The sequence below is a fragment of the Girardinichthys multiradiatus genome, chromosome 12 (genome assembly GCF_021462225.1).
Source record: "Girardinichthys multiradiatus isolate DD_20200921_A chromosome 12, DD_fGirMul_XY1, whole genome shotgun sequence".
Classification (NCBI taxonomy): Eukaryota; Metazoa; Chordata; class Actinopteri; order Cyprinodontiformes; family Goodeidae; genus Girardinichthys; species Girardinichthys multiradiatus.
In genome coordinates, this window is record NC_061805.1 from 47,565,317 (window position 1) to 47,580,427 (window position 15,111).

General features: G+C 37.3%; 1 protein-coding gene across 1 annotated transcript in view; it reads right to left on the reverse strand.

Annotated features, from left to right (window-relative positions):
* Positions 1–15,111, reverse strand: part of LOC124877798 (protein unc-13 homolog B-like) — a 222,850-nt gene that overhangs the window by 124,268 nt on the left and 83,471 nt on the right. The window contains exon 10 of the mRNA XM_047381326.1: positions 14,992–15,079. Coding sequence (XP_047237282.1) covers positions 14,992–15,079 — 88 coding nt within the window. The remainder of the gene's footprint in view (positions 1–14,991; positions 15,080–15,111) is intronic.

Genomic DNA, 15,111 nt, shown 5'->3' on the forward strand with positions numbered 1-15,111 from the left:
AAAAGAAGGTAAAATTGAAAAGGGACATTAGAGATGCGAAAAGAAAGTTGTTTTAGAAAGGAGTATAGTTCATGTTGTGGAAGGAAGTGACAGGCAGGGGGACAACTGACTGACTGACTGATAATATTTGTTTGTACAAAATCTGAACCTATACTAAACTTTTCTTTTGCCTCTCTCACACACAAATACACACATATATGGGATTTAAGTTCAACATCTGCGTTTTTGAGTCTGGACCTTAGAAACCTGCCCTTCTCCATGGCTACTCCGCCAGAGACGCTTCTCCAGCACGGCCTGAAAGAGAGAGATCTGCCTTCCTGCATGTTGAAAATCGCAGTGTGACTTTCTACAAGAAAAAAAAACAAAACTCAGAAGAAGTCTGGACCCACTGAGATGGACAACGATCCATGCTGTTTGCAAGAGCCAGAAGAGTGATACACTGGATTTATATTGAAAGCACATCTTATGCGGGCAGAAGAGAAACCGGAGCAAAGTTTCTTCTTTCTCCCTCCTGGAGAAGTTAAAGTGGACAAAGAATGATTGAATGTCTCACCAACAGACCGGGGAAGGGCCTGGTTGTTTTTTGGACTGATAGAGGACTGTGTGCCTGACAGTCTGACTCTGGAGCGATTTAGAAACTGATGGGGGTAACGTACAAACACACACACATTTGCATAAATCTTTTCCTATTTTCTGCAATGAAGAACGCTTATTAACCGCTGCTCATGTGACGCTTGCTTGACGTTGACAGATATAGCGGGTTAAAATATTATTTTAGGGTTAGAAAAGTATCTTTAAAAGGGTGATAACTTAACTCATTTGATACTTTCCAGTTAATTCTTTTAGAGAAACAAGTTCTCTTTCGTCGTGGAATATTCAGGGTCAATTATTATAGTTATTAAAAGTTATGAAAATGCAGAGGAAGTTACAACATCTCCAAAACTCAGCAGTAACCAAGTGTTTCTATGTTATTCTCAGGACAGATCTCATGAAGGAGCATTTTTAAAACCCAGCGCATACGTAAAACCTGATGGGTTTCTCCTTCAGGTATTATTTTCTGTTGTCAGAGTTTGTATCCCATAAATCTAATGGGTAGAGACCTCATTAAAACAGGCTTAGTTCTACTGCAGATGGTCTTCATACAGTCTCTGACACAATACTTACAGTTTGGTGCAGTTTTTGTCCGCAAGTGTTAACTGACGCTTATGGAAAGTACAAATTCATTGTTTTTCACAGCAGCTGCTGGGAAGAGGTTATATTAGGTTTTTCTTCCCTCTTCTGATTCATGCGGCGTGTTGATTTACACTGTACCTTATATCAGGTCCTGACAAAAAAACTATGAAAGGTTTGGTTCTGCAGGTTCTTTTTTCTCCCTTTGGAGAAGGAAAGGACACCTGATCAGTTCTGTGTTGCATAGAAATATTAAAACACTTGTTGTTTTCTAAGATATCACCAGCTAAAAACTTTTAAAACTTTTGAGAGTAATTGGTTTTGTTAAACACATTTTCCTTGGTAAAACAAACCTTTAAAATGAGTATGAAAAAATTGGGTTATTTAGAAAGAATCTGTTTGGACAGTGGTACCACACAAAAATTAAACTAATCTCATGTTTCCTAAAAGACTCTGCATGAAAAGGCCTTCAGAACCGTGGAGTTATTTTCCACCACAGTAACAAGTTTTTTTAAGCATGCTTTTTCTTTATTTTAAAACAGATCTGGGTTTTGTTTTGTTTTTGTTTTTTTAGCATAATGTTGTCTGAAGCTTATTATGAACTGGGTTAGAAGCAAATATGATCTGAGGTAAATTAGGAGCTGTGAACTAATAATTTTAAATCTGATTATTGTCCAAGCAGAAATAATATATTTAGCCAATCCTTCAATCTCTGCAGAAAGTTAACACCATTGTTCAATGCAGTAGTACTCAACTTGTGGTTCCTGGACTCCTGAAGCCTGTAAGCCATAGATTTTGGGTCCATGAAATTATAATACTTAATTAAAGGTAGACCGATTACCTATTAGAATAGATCTAAGCCAATGATGGGTTCCAGTCATTTGGTGGCTTTGAAATGCAATAATACTCAAAAATTCTACTCTGGGGAACACAGATTGGGGTTGAAGAGTTTAGTTTTGGAACCAAGGTTAGGATTTTTATAACAGAATCAAGACAAGTAAAATCCTTCATTTTAGGAAAATAAAAGAAATAAATGCTCTCTTAACAGTAAGAGGATGGTCAGCTCAAACTCAAGTCTCCTTGTTTGATTTCTTAAGGTTTAAAGATTAAAAGAATACATGGGAGTACAAAGATACACAAGGTAATTTCAGATTATTAAGAGATAAAATATTGAAACATTTATCAGCATTTGGATTATTAAAGAGGGGTTCTAGTAATAAGTTTTCCCCAACTCTCAAAATTTAAATAGCCAAATTAAAGAAAATGATGTTTGTTCTTTTTGAAACACTATGTGGGAAAAAGTCCAGTTTGGAGACAAGCTTCTTATCTTAATTTCTGATTAAGTCAAACACTGCAGTTTTGTTTAGTTTGGGTATACCATAAAAATGTCAATGCTGACTTTTCTAATTTCCCCTCGGGGATCAATAAAGTATCTTTGAATTTGAATTGAATTAAATAAAAAATACTTCTTTGCATTTAACTTGAAATTCTGCAATGCAGCTGCGATCAAATTGAGTCAAACAAAAAGAGAACTATAACAATAACTCTCAGGATTGTAGTTATTATTACAGAGTTACAGTATAAAGAATTAGCAAAAGGTTTCAGCATCAGAAAATTTGGATTCATATAAGAGAAAACTGTTGCTGTGCTTCTAAATACTTTGAGATCTCTTTGGACTATGTGCACTCATTTTTAAAAAGGATCCTGACGATTGTCATAACAAAATTGATCAATTATAGCATTAAAAGATATGGCTGAGAAAACATATTCTGAAAAGAGATTGTTAAAAATTTCTTTGAATTCTTGAAGCTTCAAATTTGGCCATTTGTCTGTCTTTGATGTTTTGTCTTTGTTTTGTTGGAATGAATGTTTGTTTATATGTTGCATGAAACAATAATCCATGTTTAGAATAATGTTTCTAAGCATGGATTATTGTTTCAGATTGATTAAAACTTTGAGTTTTCAGGAGAGTTAAGAAGCAGCTTGTTTCTCAGGTAGGTGCATGTTAATAGCTAAGCAGTTTAAGTTACACTAATGTGGGATGGGATGAAGAAACTGTGGGTCCGCCCATAGGCTGTCAATCAGAGGTTAGTTCTGCCTGACTCCGCCCACCTACTAGGTTGGTTCATGCCTTTGTTGTCATGGTAACGCTCAGCACCTCCCTTCCTGAGTTTTAACACTGTTTAAGAGACAATAGAGTCAAAATGCTTGTAGTGATTGTTGCCTTAAAAACATGTTTTTTGGTATAATAATTAAGGATGTAGCATGACTTTTAGATTTATGTGTTTTATTACTAAAAGGTTAATGAAATAGTTTAAACTAGTTTGAAGAATTAGTTTTGCATGCAGAATCATTGGTGATTTATTAGATTGAAAGTTTCCCTGGTGCCATTAAGCTAACTGACAGTTCAAGATATGCAAAAGTAAGGAATATATTTTTGATAAAGAATCAGAGTCATGCCTTCATACTTGGTGGGAATTATTTATTTGATTCAATTTGTAGGGTTTATTCATCCAAATTACATTGGATGTCCATTAATCTAATACTCATCTTTGTACAAGACAAATCAGGATGATATGTGACTATTTCTAAGTGAGACATTGATGAACTGAATAATTAAAGTTTGTGTTTAGTTGTTGATGGAACTGAATTGCAGTTAAAAAAAACATCTGGATGTTCTTTATGTTGCTTTTCTTAAATTCATAGTGACACATAGTTATGTCAGAATTCATTTATTTGGTTCTAGGTTATGTGATCTTGGTTACTAGAACATTTTTGTACAAACTTTTTGCTGGATTGTCGCATGGGTTGGACCCTGCGCCAGAAGAGGGGAATGTCAGAATAAAGTAGCATGGGGTTCCAAAAGTTGTAGCACTCATGGGAAAAAGGGTAGCTCATACCTCCAGTGAGGACTTAGTGACAATGCGAGAGAGACGTTGTACTTTGTTTATATAAATGGTGCATAGCTCCCTAAGACCACATTCTGAAAACCTCTCTGAAATTATGGTGTTGATTTTTTGTGAAATTTTACATCTCCACAGATTAGACCATTTTTGAAATTCTTTTTGGGTATTCTGAAACTATGAAATGTTGACCTGTAATCAGACCTTCCTCAAACATCATGTCACATTTTTGATATTCAGAATATTTAGCTGATGGTCACTGCTAGTATATCAGGTGAAGTCAGAAGATCAATTCTTTTGATTTTGTTGGATGTTTTGATGAAGTTCATGTAGTTAAGCACTTAGGTTTGAGAATGGGACTTTGAATTGAAAGTTAGCCAAGTGTTGTGACGGCTCTACCTATTGTTCTCACTTATATGAGATTGAGACAAAGGACACAGGCAAATCTCAGTCCTTTTGAAGTGCTGTGTGGCAGGTCTCCTATTTTGGGCATGGGGATATTGCCAAGATAATTTTCTTCCACATCTTTGTGTGAAGATAGGATGTTGTTTTACTGTCAAAACCTGTCCACTGTGTTTTCTCAAGTTTCACAGACGGTGAAGGCTGCATTACCAGAAACGGCCACTTCCACCCTCCAGTCCTTTATTCCTGGCGACTGGATTCTGGTCAGAGAATTTAGGAGAAAACACAGGAAGTCCAGGCGCTGGAATGGCCCATATCAGATCCTACTAGACACCCAGGACAGCTGCAGGAAAGCTGCAGGAAAGCTCCAGCTCCTCCAGCTTCATCTGGCTTCCAGGACACGAGTCATCTTCTAACTGGATCATCCACGGCCTGAAAAGTGTGAGGACAGCGGACCACCACAAGATAAAGAACTGTAAGCTGATCACTGGCGAGTGATTGAAGAGGTGGTTGAAGAACACTGTTCTTACAAGGGCACAATAATCCCTTGGGCAGTGCCACGTTTTTCAGAATCTACTTAAGGCCATCGCATTGCCTGAAAGTTAGAAATCATAAGTTGGACTATGGAAGCCTGACTTCCAGCAGGTTAGAGTTCCTGTTTCTAAATATATTTCTAGAGGAGCTTCCTACGACCGCCCACCTGTACCAGACTGGTAACAGGGCAGCTTGAAGCGCAGAAGCCACTCAGGAGAGGCAGCAGGATTTTTTTTTATTATTATTATTTTTTTTAAAGTTGTTTATAATTTGTTTTCTTTGAGAAAAAACTGTTTGCTTTCAGTACCAGAAGAAAGGACATTCCACTTCAAGGTCACGATGCAGTTAAATGGAAGATTGTCTGTTCTGATGCTAATGATTGGTATTTCAAGTATTTTTATAACTCTTGTGTTCATTTGGGAAAAGGTACAGCAAAGACAATGTAGGGCTAATTTGAGGAATTGTGCTAATAATACTCATCAGCGGATTCGAAGAGAGATCCATCACTTTTCTGACTACTATGATCATGCTGATAATGTCTGGTGGCAACTGATGCATCAAACCGTGAGGAAGATAAGAAATGATAGTTGCTATGTTTGTTGTTTGATTCCACGTGCTATTAATGATCAACCATTTTTGGTACCAGTTCCTATTGATACTACTTATGCTCTAGCTACTTTCTTTCCAGATAACCGGTTGGTGGAGGTCATTTTTCCTTGGGTGATGGTTTTGTAGAATTTTCTTTTAGTTTTGTGATTATCTTGTAATCAGAAGAAAGGAGTGTGATGGAAAATTCTTTTAAAATGCTCTGATATTCCCTTCACCTCTCTCATTTGTTTCTGTGTTGTATCACTCACAGGTGACCTTCCATCTACCTCTCACCTCTGACCTCTGTGTTTGATTAGTGTTCTGTTTTTATTAGCAGATGAACTCTAAATTCAAATGCTGGAGAGTTTCATGGTTAACCCTTCCTGAAGTGTATATTTCAAGGGAAGGTAGATGGGTGGCCTCATAAATAACTTTGTTAACTCTGACCCGGGGAGGGTCTAGGGGCCATATTTCTAAAACTCTTTGCAGTTGAGATAACACTGTCATGTTCTGGTATAAATACTTTGTGTAAATGTTGATCAGGGCTCTGTTTCAACTGACTTGCTTGGTGACAGAGTCATTCAAACGCTGAATGCCTTTGAATAAAACTTATTAAGACAAAGTCCGGATTTTCTCTTGTTATGAGTCAACTTCTACCCACTTTGATAAGAAAATTCCACAACACTGTGTTTACCCTAAAATAAGTGAATCCAGAAGTACCTTAATAGAGGGGGACATAAATCTCTGTATCTAAAATGCATCGTATCATTGGTCTTGTATCAAGATGTGCATCATAGAAGGACAGAGATGCACATCCTTAACACAGAGGTTGAAAAAGGTTGAAATCCTAAAAACATAAATATTAATCATGAAATACTATACTACAAGATAATGATAAACGATAAAATAATAAGGTAATATAATACATGCAAAAATTCAGATATAAATAATAAAACTCACATAACATAACTTTAAAAAACTCTTAATAACTAAAATAGAAACAAAATAATAATAAAACAGAAATAATAAAGCTCTTGCTAAAATGAATGACAAAAATAGAACCAAAAAAATAAAACTACAAGTATAATCCTTGCCAAAATTAATAGTTAAAATAGGAAATAAAATACTAAAATTGAAATATACCTAAATAATACTAATAATACTATAATACTTGCTTGAACTGTTAATAAGTAAAATAAAAACAATTATGATATAAACAGCAAAGAAAAGATTATGAACTTCAATGAAAAGCCTTTAGTTGAAGTCTTTAGTTTGCATCCGAACAAGATTCCCTCAGGCCAACAGGAAGGCCATTTGTAACCTAAGGGCTTCACTAAAAGACACCTCACAGTTCTTAATTCATTCATTCATGTAAACATCAATTAAGGTATTAATTCATTAAGGTAACTTTTCTGTCCTTCCTAATTTCATTTAATGTATTAATTTGTTTAAATGTTTGTTGTTTATTAAAGTATTGGTTTCTTCCATATATACTCCATTCATTCATTCATTAGGGTTTACTCTATCCTCACTCCCTCCATTTTGTTTCTTCCTTCCTTTATTCAGCTAATCTGTTTTATTCATTTATCAGTAAAGATAGTCATTAATTCATTCATTCATGCACTCATTCATTAGGGTAGATATTACTTAATTTTAATATTTTATTTGACTTTGTGTTAGTTAATTAATTAATCCATTCATCATTAATTCTACATTCATTCATTTATTCACCCTTTCATATATTTGTTAATTTGTTCTTAACTCATTCCTTCATTTTGTTAGCTAACCAAGTTGTGAATCGATATAAACAACTTCCACACCAAAAAGTGTTGTGATTAGCTGTTAGATCTCGGTTTTGGTGTGTTCACTGATTGGAAAAGATACTAACTGTGATGGTTTGCTTCTACACCAGGAAGGAAAATCTGTCTCAGTCATCTTTTAAAAAGGTTCTCATCAGGAACAGTAATCTTAACTACAGCTTATGAGCAAAAAAGCCATAAAGTCCCCCAGAGTACATTCAATTCAGCCATAAAATTGCCTGTTATCCGAAGAGGAACCCTTTCATCTACCAGCTGCAAATTTTAACAACCACTTCTGTGAATAGGCAAATATCACTGGGGAATAGAAAAGAAACTAATAACGGCTATCAGACACAGCGGCAGGCGGAGCACGGAAACACATCCTGTCACTGACGGGAATTAAAGTGAACCCCGGAGCATTAAATATGTGATGTAACTTTAGTTTAGATAAGACAACTGTTCCTACTATTTTCAGATTTCTCAGGGATCCACGCTTTCTCCTGAGTAAGGTGGGAAATGAAACCGGAGGAGATAAAAGATGAAAAGAACATTTAAAGCCACATTTCCTCACAGTTGTAAGCGCCAGGCTAACATTCAGCGCAGATGAAGAAGGCAGGCAAACATCGGATTTAACACCAGCTTCCATGGGGGCATAAATGAGGACCCCTGGAATCTCGTAAAAGACACGTACATCTCTCCCACAGGCATGATTTCCATAGTGACTTTCAGCCAAAGTCACACAGCGACAGGACTCGGATCCCTCACAGAGGCTGTATTGTTAGTATGCTGAACATCATTCGTCATCACAAAAAGACACCAAGTTATCCTCCCCTCCATCTCGTGTCATGTTCAGCCATTCTTTTGCTTTTATCATGATTGTTTCTCATTTTCTTTGCTTTATAACCTGAATGGAAAATGCAGAGATCAATATAATAAAGTCTGGCTTGCAAGTCACTAAAAGCTAATTCATTTTAAACAAAATTTGCCCCTGTGCTTTCAGAGTGATCATGCTTTTGTAGGTTTATTTAAACTTGTCTTTCTAATGCTGTCAGTTAAATTGAATTTTCATTTTAAGTTTTTTAAAGATCCTTAATATACCCAGCAACGCAAACTGCCCATTTGACTCAGGAACACACTTCCATACAGAGCAAATTATGGTCAACTCATGACTGCTTGGTGTCCAGGTTTGATTGCTGTAAAACAAGGCCAAATCATCAACCTTCCCCCACCGTGCTTGACAGTTCATAGGAGGTGTGGTATGCTGTGTTTAACTTTCTCTAAACATTTTGCTGTTCATTCCAGAGCAGTTAAAAGCTACAAATTCTGGAAATTTTGCTTTTGAAGTCTGTTGAAATGTAATGATTTGTTTGCAGAGTAAGATTATCCATCCATCCGTCCGTCCGTCCAGCCATCCACCAACTTTCCAAGACAAGTAATGGTAGAAATACCTTTAGTATAGACCCCATATCTGCTCCTTCTTTACTAGTGATTCCATGGACTTTCTAAATCAGGCGTAATAAAGAAGCTTTCTAATGAGTCGTGGATCTGCCCTGAAGTCTTCACCCAAAGGTACATGAGAAGCTGTTTGGATAGCATCCTTATCAGCTGTTTATACCACCCTAATTGGCTTTTTTAAAGAAGCAACACTACACCTTTACAGATTTGATGAGAATACATACATCAAGAACACAGCTGCAAGTCTCGTCAAGCTATACGGGTCATTCAGAACCTAAAGCACACACTGGGCGTGCGTTGCTGATTGGTGCTGAGACAGAGCATACTAATAGACTTCAGCCATTGATAGTCTTTTATCAGAAGCGCCAGTGGTTCTACATGGTCAAAATGGATCAAAGGGAGTTGCACCTTGGATTGTGACTGCTGACCAGATGCCACTAGTGTGAGTTGTTTGACAGCAAACAATAGGGGCTTCTTTTTTCACATCTTACACTTCTGATGTGTGTTGCCCTTAAGAACAAATCTAAGATTCCTGCAAAGTTTGTCTCGGCTATCATTATCATTGTGCAATCATTTTCTTATGGCCAGAGGTGGATTTTGGAACATAGACCAGACCGGTACACTGGCCTATGTTTGATGATTTAATTGTCTCTATGACTCTAGAGAATTTTCTGTGGCAATAGGATCTCCCATGACTAAGTAGTAATGGATGAGACGCCAGATTATGTGTCGTTAAACAAACCGCTCTAACAACAACATACCGAGGGGCAAAGATACATTCCAAAAGCCTCGGGAGAGGCTTGTCAGTGAGTGCCAGGTGGTCTTGCCAGGCATGGTCCGAATAACCAATGCGCATGTGAATAATCTCCTCAGGACCTACCACTTGAAGGAGACAACATAAGCAGCTGATGCAGGGTTGACTGGTAAACAGAGGCAGAGGTCATAGTAGTCCAATCCTTGGCTGCAGAAGATGGCTTTAGACATTTCACTTCAATTCTATTTTTAAAAATACTCTTAAATCTAGCTGTAGCTATACAGAAAGAATGTAATAACAGCTAAATTAATAACTAAATAAAAAGATAATTGATGACAGCATTAGGATATTAGGAATAAATTGCAACCTTATTCCATCCTGTAAACATTTTGCAAATAGAAGAAAAAAATCACCCCAACTTATTACTGATAATTTAAATTCAGCATTTAACATCTGAGTGACTGCAATGGTTTCTCCACGAATAAACACTCGAACAGTCATCACAGAATATTCGTCAGCTGTGTAATAAACCATTTGCATAAAAAGAAAATAAATTTGTTTTTAACTGTGGCGAGCAATATTTGTTTCCTCACACTTCTACGGTTCCTAACTGAACTGCAGATGTAGGGGAAATAAAAATATATTTGGAATATCTAACTATTTATTATGGATGACTGTGTCTGGATTTCTGTACAGGGAGCTGAAGGTATTTTCCTCTACATCTGCTGTGAGAGGGAATTCTTAGGAGTAATATACACTCACCAGCCACTTTAATAGGTACACCTGTCCAACAGCTCGTTAACGCAAATGTCTAATCAGCTAATCACATGGCAGCAATCCAATGCATTTAAGCATGTAGACATGGTCAAGATGATCTGCTGCAGTTCAAACTGAACATCAGAATGGGGAAGAAAGGTGATTTAAGTGACCTTGAACGTGGCATGGTTGTTGGTGCCAGACGGGCTGGTCTGAGTATTTCAGAAACTGCTGATCTACCGGGATTTTCACGCACTACCATCTTTAAGATTTACAGAGAATGGTCCGAAAAAGAGAAAATATCCAGTGAGCGGCAGTTCTGTGGGCGCAAATGCCTTGTTGATGCCAGAGGTCAGAGGAGTTTGGCCAGACTGGTTCGAGCTGATAGAAAGGCAACAGTAACTCAAATAACCACTCGTTACAACCAAGGCATGCAGAAGAGCATCTCTGAACACACAACATGTCGAACCTTGAGGTGGATGGGCTACAGCAGCAGAAGACCACACCGTGCCACTCTTGTCAGCTAAGAACAGAAAACTGAGGCTACAATTCACACAGGCTCACCAAAATTGGACAATAGAAGATTGGAAAAACGTTGCCTGGTCTGATGAGTCTCGATCTCTGCTCCAACATTTGGATGATAAGGTCAGAATATGGCGCCAACAACATGAAAGCATGGATCCATCCTGCCTTGTATCAACGGTTCTGGCTGGTGGTGGTGGTGTAAAGGTGTGGGGGATATTTTCTTGGCACACTTTGGGCCCCTTAGTACCAATTGAGCATCGTGTCAACACCACAGCCTACCTGAGTATTGTTGCTGACCATGTCCATCCCTTTATGACCACAGTGTACCCATCTTCTGATGGTTACTTCCAGCAGGATAACGCACCATGTCATAAAGTACGAATCATCTCAGACTGGTTTCTTGAACATGACAATGAGTTCACTGGACTCAAATGACCTCCACAGTCACCAGATCTCAATCTAATAGAGCACCTTTGGGATGTGGTGGAACGGGAGATTCGCATCATGGATGCAGCCAACAAATCTGCAGCATTTGTGTGATGCTGTCATGTCAATATGGACCAAACTCTCTGAGGAATGTTTCCAGTACCTTGTTGAATCTATGCCACGAAGGATGAAGGCAGTTCTGAAGGCAAAAGGGGGTCCAACCTGGTACTAGCAAGGTGTACGTAATAAAGTAGCTGGTGAGTGTACAATAAAGTCAGAATTTATAACAAATGATTTAAGATTCTTTTCTGCCACATGTTGCATTTGGCTGTTTGGTTATTAAGTTTTGCTACATCTTCTGTTTGAGTCAAATCAGCATGTTGAACCATCTCCAAATGCTTGTATTTTTCTTCTTTTTTTTCATCTGTTTTAAAAATGTCACCCTCTTAAATCATTCTAGTTGCAAGTGAATGCCCCTGTAGCTTCAGTTTCTTCACTCTGGATATCTGCCAGACACAGACCATTTAGTGAAACTGACAGTAAAAAGATAAATAAGTATGAGACTCCCGGCTTTTGCTTTCAGAGCATAAAAATTATCCTTAAAAGCTAGACAGTCCTATACAAGTCTGCATATTGCTTCTTTCAAAGTATAAGGAACTGAATGACAGCCTATCTTTGAAAAAAAGAATTCAAATTACATCTTCCTGGTTGTTTTGGGCGTAAGATATTGTTTTCACACATAAACTCCAGCTCTGAGGTTCCTTTGAATTCAATCCAATGCAGCTAAAAGCTGGAAATATTGCTTTAGAAGCCTGTCAAGTTGTAATGAATGGGATACATAGTTGGTCTTTTATGTTCTGAGTCTTCCTCAGGTCTTCTCCGAGCTGAATGGCTCAGACAACTTTCAAAGGGAGCCATCTTAATCAGATGCACGATCCACCTCAGTGGACACCCCTATATGTGAAGGGGCAACAGTTGTACTTCAGGAAATAAAATTCACCTTCACCTTCACAAAGTCTTCCTCCCTGTTGTGCAACGACAGGAAGCATTCTTTAAATATGATAACAAGACAGATACAATAACTATTTTTTCTCTACTCCTTTAAATAAACTGTTGAATGAAAAAGTGTTTCTCTAATACTAAATTGGAGATTTGTTTCCCTATTTTATATAGAAAATGTAAACATTTAAATCCTTGTTAGATAAGTAAGACCATTTATGCATGCATGATTAATCAAAAGAACAGAATATTTTTGAGAGATCAAAGAGAAACTGGGTCACATATTAAAATACAGAAATATAGAATGCAATAAAACTCGCAGACACTGTTTGATGTTTAGTCACAATATTTTCAATATCACATCTTCAAACAGTGCTTTGACAGTTTTAACTTGTATTAAAGGTGATAAACGTGCAGCACAAAGTAACAAATTACACATTTTTGCTAACTTAAAGATGAATCATAGTTATTTAAGAGCTTAAAGGAAACTTTTGTGTTTTTTTTATTGTGAACATGTAAGGGAAAATTACTTCCTTAATGTTGTTAGTTATGCAAAAAGGAGGCTGGTTCTCACAAAGATAACAATGATCTCACACACACAAGGAGGAAGGCATAGTGCAGGTGCCTTGCAACACAAAGTTTTTACATGAGTGATAAGTTTTCGCACCCATCCAACAATTCTGCTCCAATTTATGGACATTTTTTGAACACGCCATCTGCATCACTTCTATGCTTGATTAACAATGCAGGTTGCATTGAATACACGTAAAGTCTGGACAGGTTTTATGATAGAGAATAAAGAGTGCAGTTTTTCACCAGCTTGCCACCATCTGCAGCAATTGCAACCTAATCTTGCACTAATGTAAGGTTGTGTTTCCATAGAAATGTAATATTGTTGCCATGCTACATTGTTTACTGCAGAAACACAGGGACTATTTTTGTCCTTAATGTGATAACTGCTGGCCAGTAGCAAAGCAGGAGCCATCCCTTTCTTCTGAGTATTTAAAACAGAGACAGAGATGTTTGCATGTTACGTGTCTGCTCCTCTTTCTCAACACCAGATTCCTCCCAAGAATGTCAGAGGGCCTTGTAATCCCGACTGAAAAGTCCAGACTGATCCAGGAACAAACTACTGAATGCTTTTCAAGCAGAAGGCCTCTGTATTCAAGATGCACCTGAAAGTCATATTTTCGCACCACACACTTAATTTACACTTCTACCACCCTTTTAGTTTTCTTCTTTCTTTTAAAGGAGTTTATCTTTGAACTGAAGCTTGAATGTTTTTGCTAAAAATAAAACAAAATTAACACAAGTGATGACAAAGGTCTAAAAATGTTAGGAATTTAAGTGACTTTGCTCAATTTCACCAACATTTCAGAAATGTTTCTCAACCTTCTCAGCCAAGAAGAAACATACCTCAAATGTGGGTATGGAGGGCAGCGAATGTCTATCCAACAGGTCAAACATATTATAGGCATGCAGAATTTGCATGCATCACTTGAAATATACAGTAATATCCTAATAAGTATTGTATCCTAGCAGTGCTTTACAACTGGAATATTGCAAAGACAATTGCGATTTGATATATTTCGCAGATCTAGCTGTTATCATTAAAAAATACTATGTGCAGTTAAAATTAACTCTATTGGTTTGATGGTTTGATTAGTTCAAACTGCTTTGGTTATCCCCAACTTAAGATCCAGGTTTTAAGGAAAACGTCTAAACGGAACGGTACATCCTACTCAAAATTACTTTTCTAATTGAGAAGGACTGGTGTGCTGCTCATTAAGCAATTCCAAGGTGTCTTGTAAAGATGAGATCTCTCATTGGTAAGCTGCTAAGGAGGGCTCGAACTACTTATTCTCTCAGATTTGCACTGAAGTGACCTGCAGCAGCTCAAAGGAGATGGTGAAGTTCTTTTATGCCTCCTTGTTCTGATTTAAGGGAGAGGAAATGACACAAACAACTAAAACAATAAAGAAATATGCCCAACCTGTTTAGTTACTTTATTTGCATCACTGGATGTTCCTGAAAATCTTAACCAGTTTATGACAGTGTGGCTTAGATGAAATTCAGACATAATTTATGTTCTAAGAGGACAACGACCACAAACACATATCAAAAATGGTTTTGGAGTAGACAAACCAGGCTAACATTAGGCCTTTAGAACTACCCACCCAAAGCCCTGACTTCAACCTTGTTTAAAATTTGTGGACTTTGCTTAAAAGCAGAGTCCATTCCCCCAAAAAAGCAACAAAAAAAACAAAACTATTTGAATGGACTAGCAATTCTGCCAAAAACAGCGATCAATTATACAGCCACTATTATGCGAGACGCTTGTTGACTACATAAAGGACATTTAACTAAATATTAGTATTAGTGTATGTATGTATTTGAGCCTGTAAGTATAATTTTGTATCATGTGTGGATAAAAAATCCACAATAACGTCTGTACCCCATTCTTGATGTTAGCAGCCATTGAAACCCTTATGAGGAAACATGATTGTTTGCATGGCTAGAAACTCAACCAACACACAGTAGAGAAGAGGCAAAGTATCATAAAGAGACAGAGAAACAACATCGTATAACTCAGCAGTTTATGCAGAGTTATACTATAATTATTACGTTTACATGAAGCTTTATAGTAGATTAGCAAGGAGAGAGAACTAGTCATTCCTACCTCATGGAGTTTTACTCTCACTTTGTTGTAAGCCTTCAGCCAGCGAACTTTAGATGGAGAGCAGGGTGGAGGCCCATAATCAAAGAGACTGGGAAAGATAAGGGATTCACCAGTTGTTTG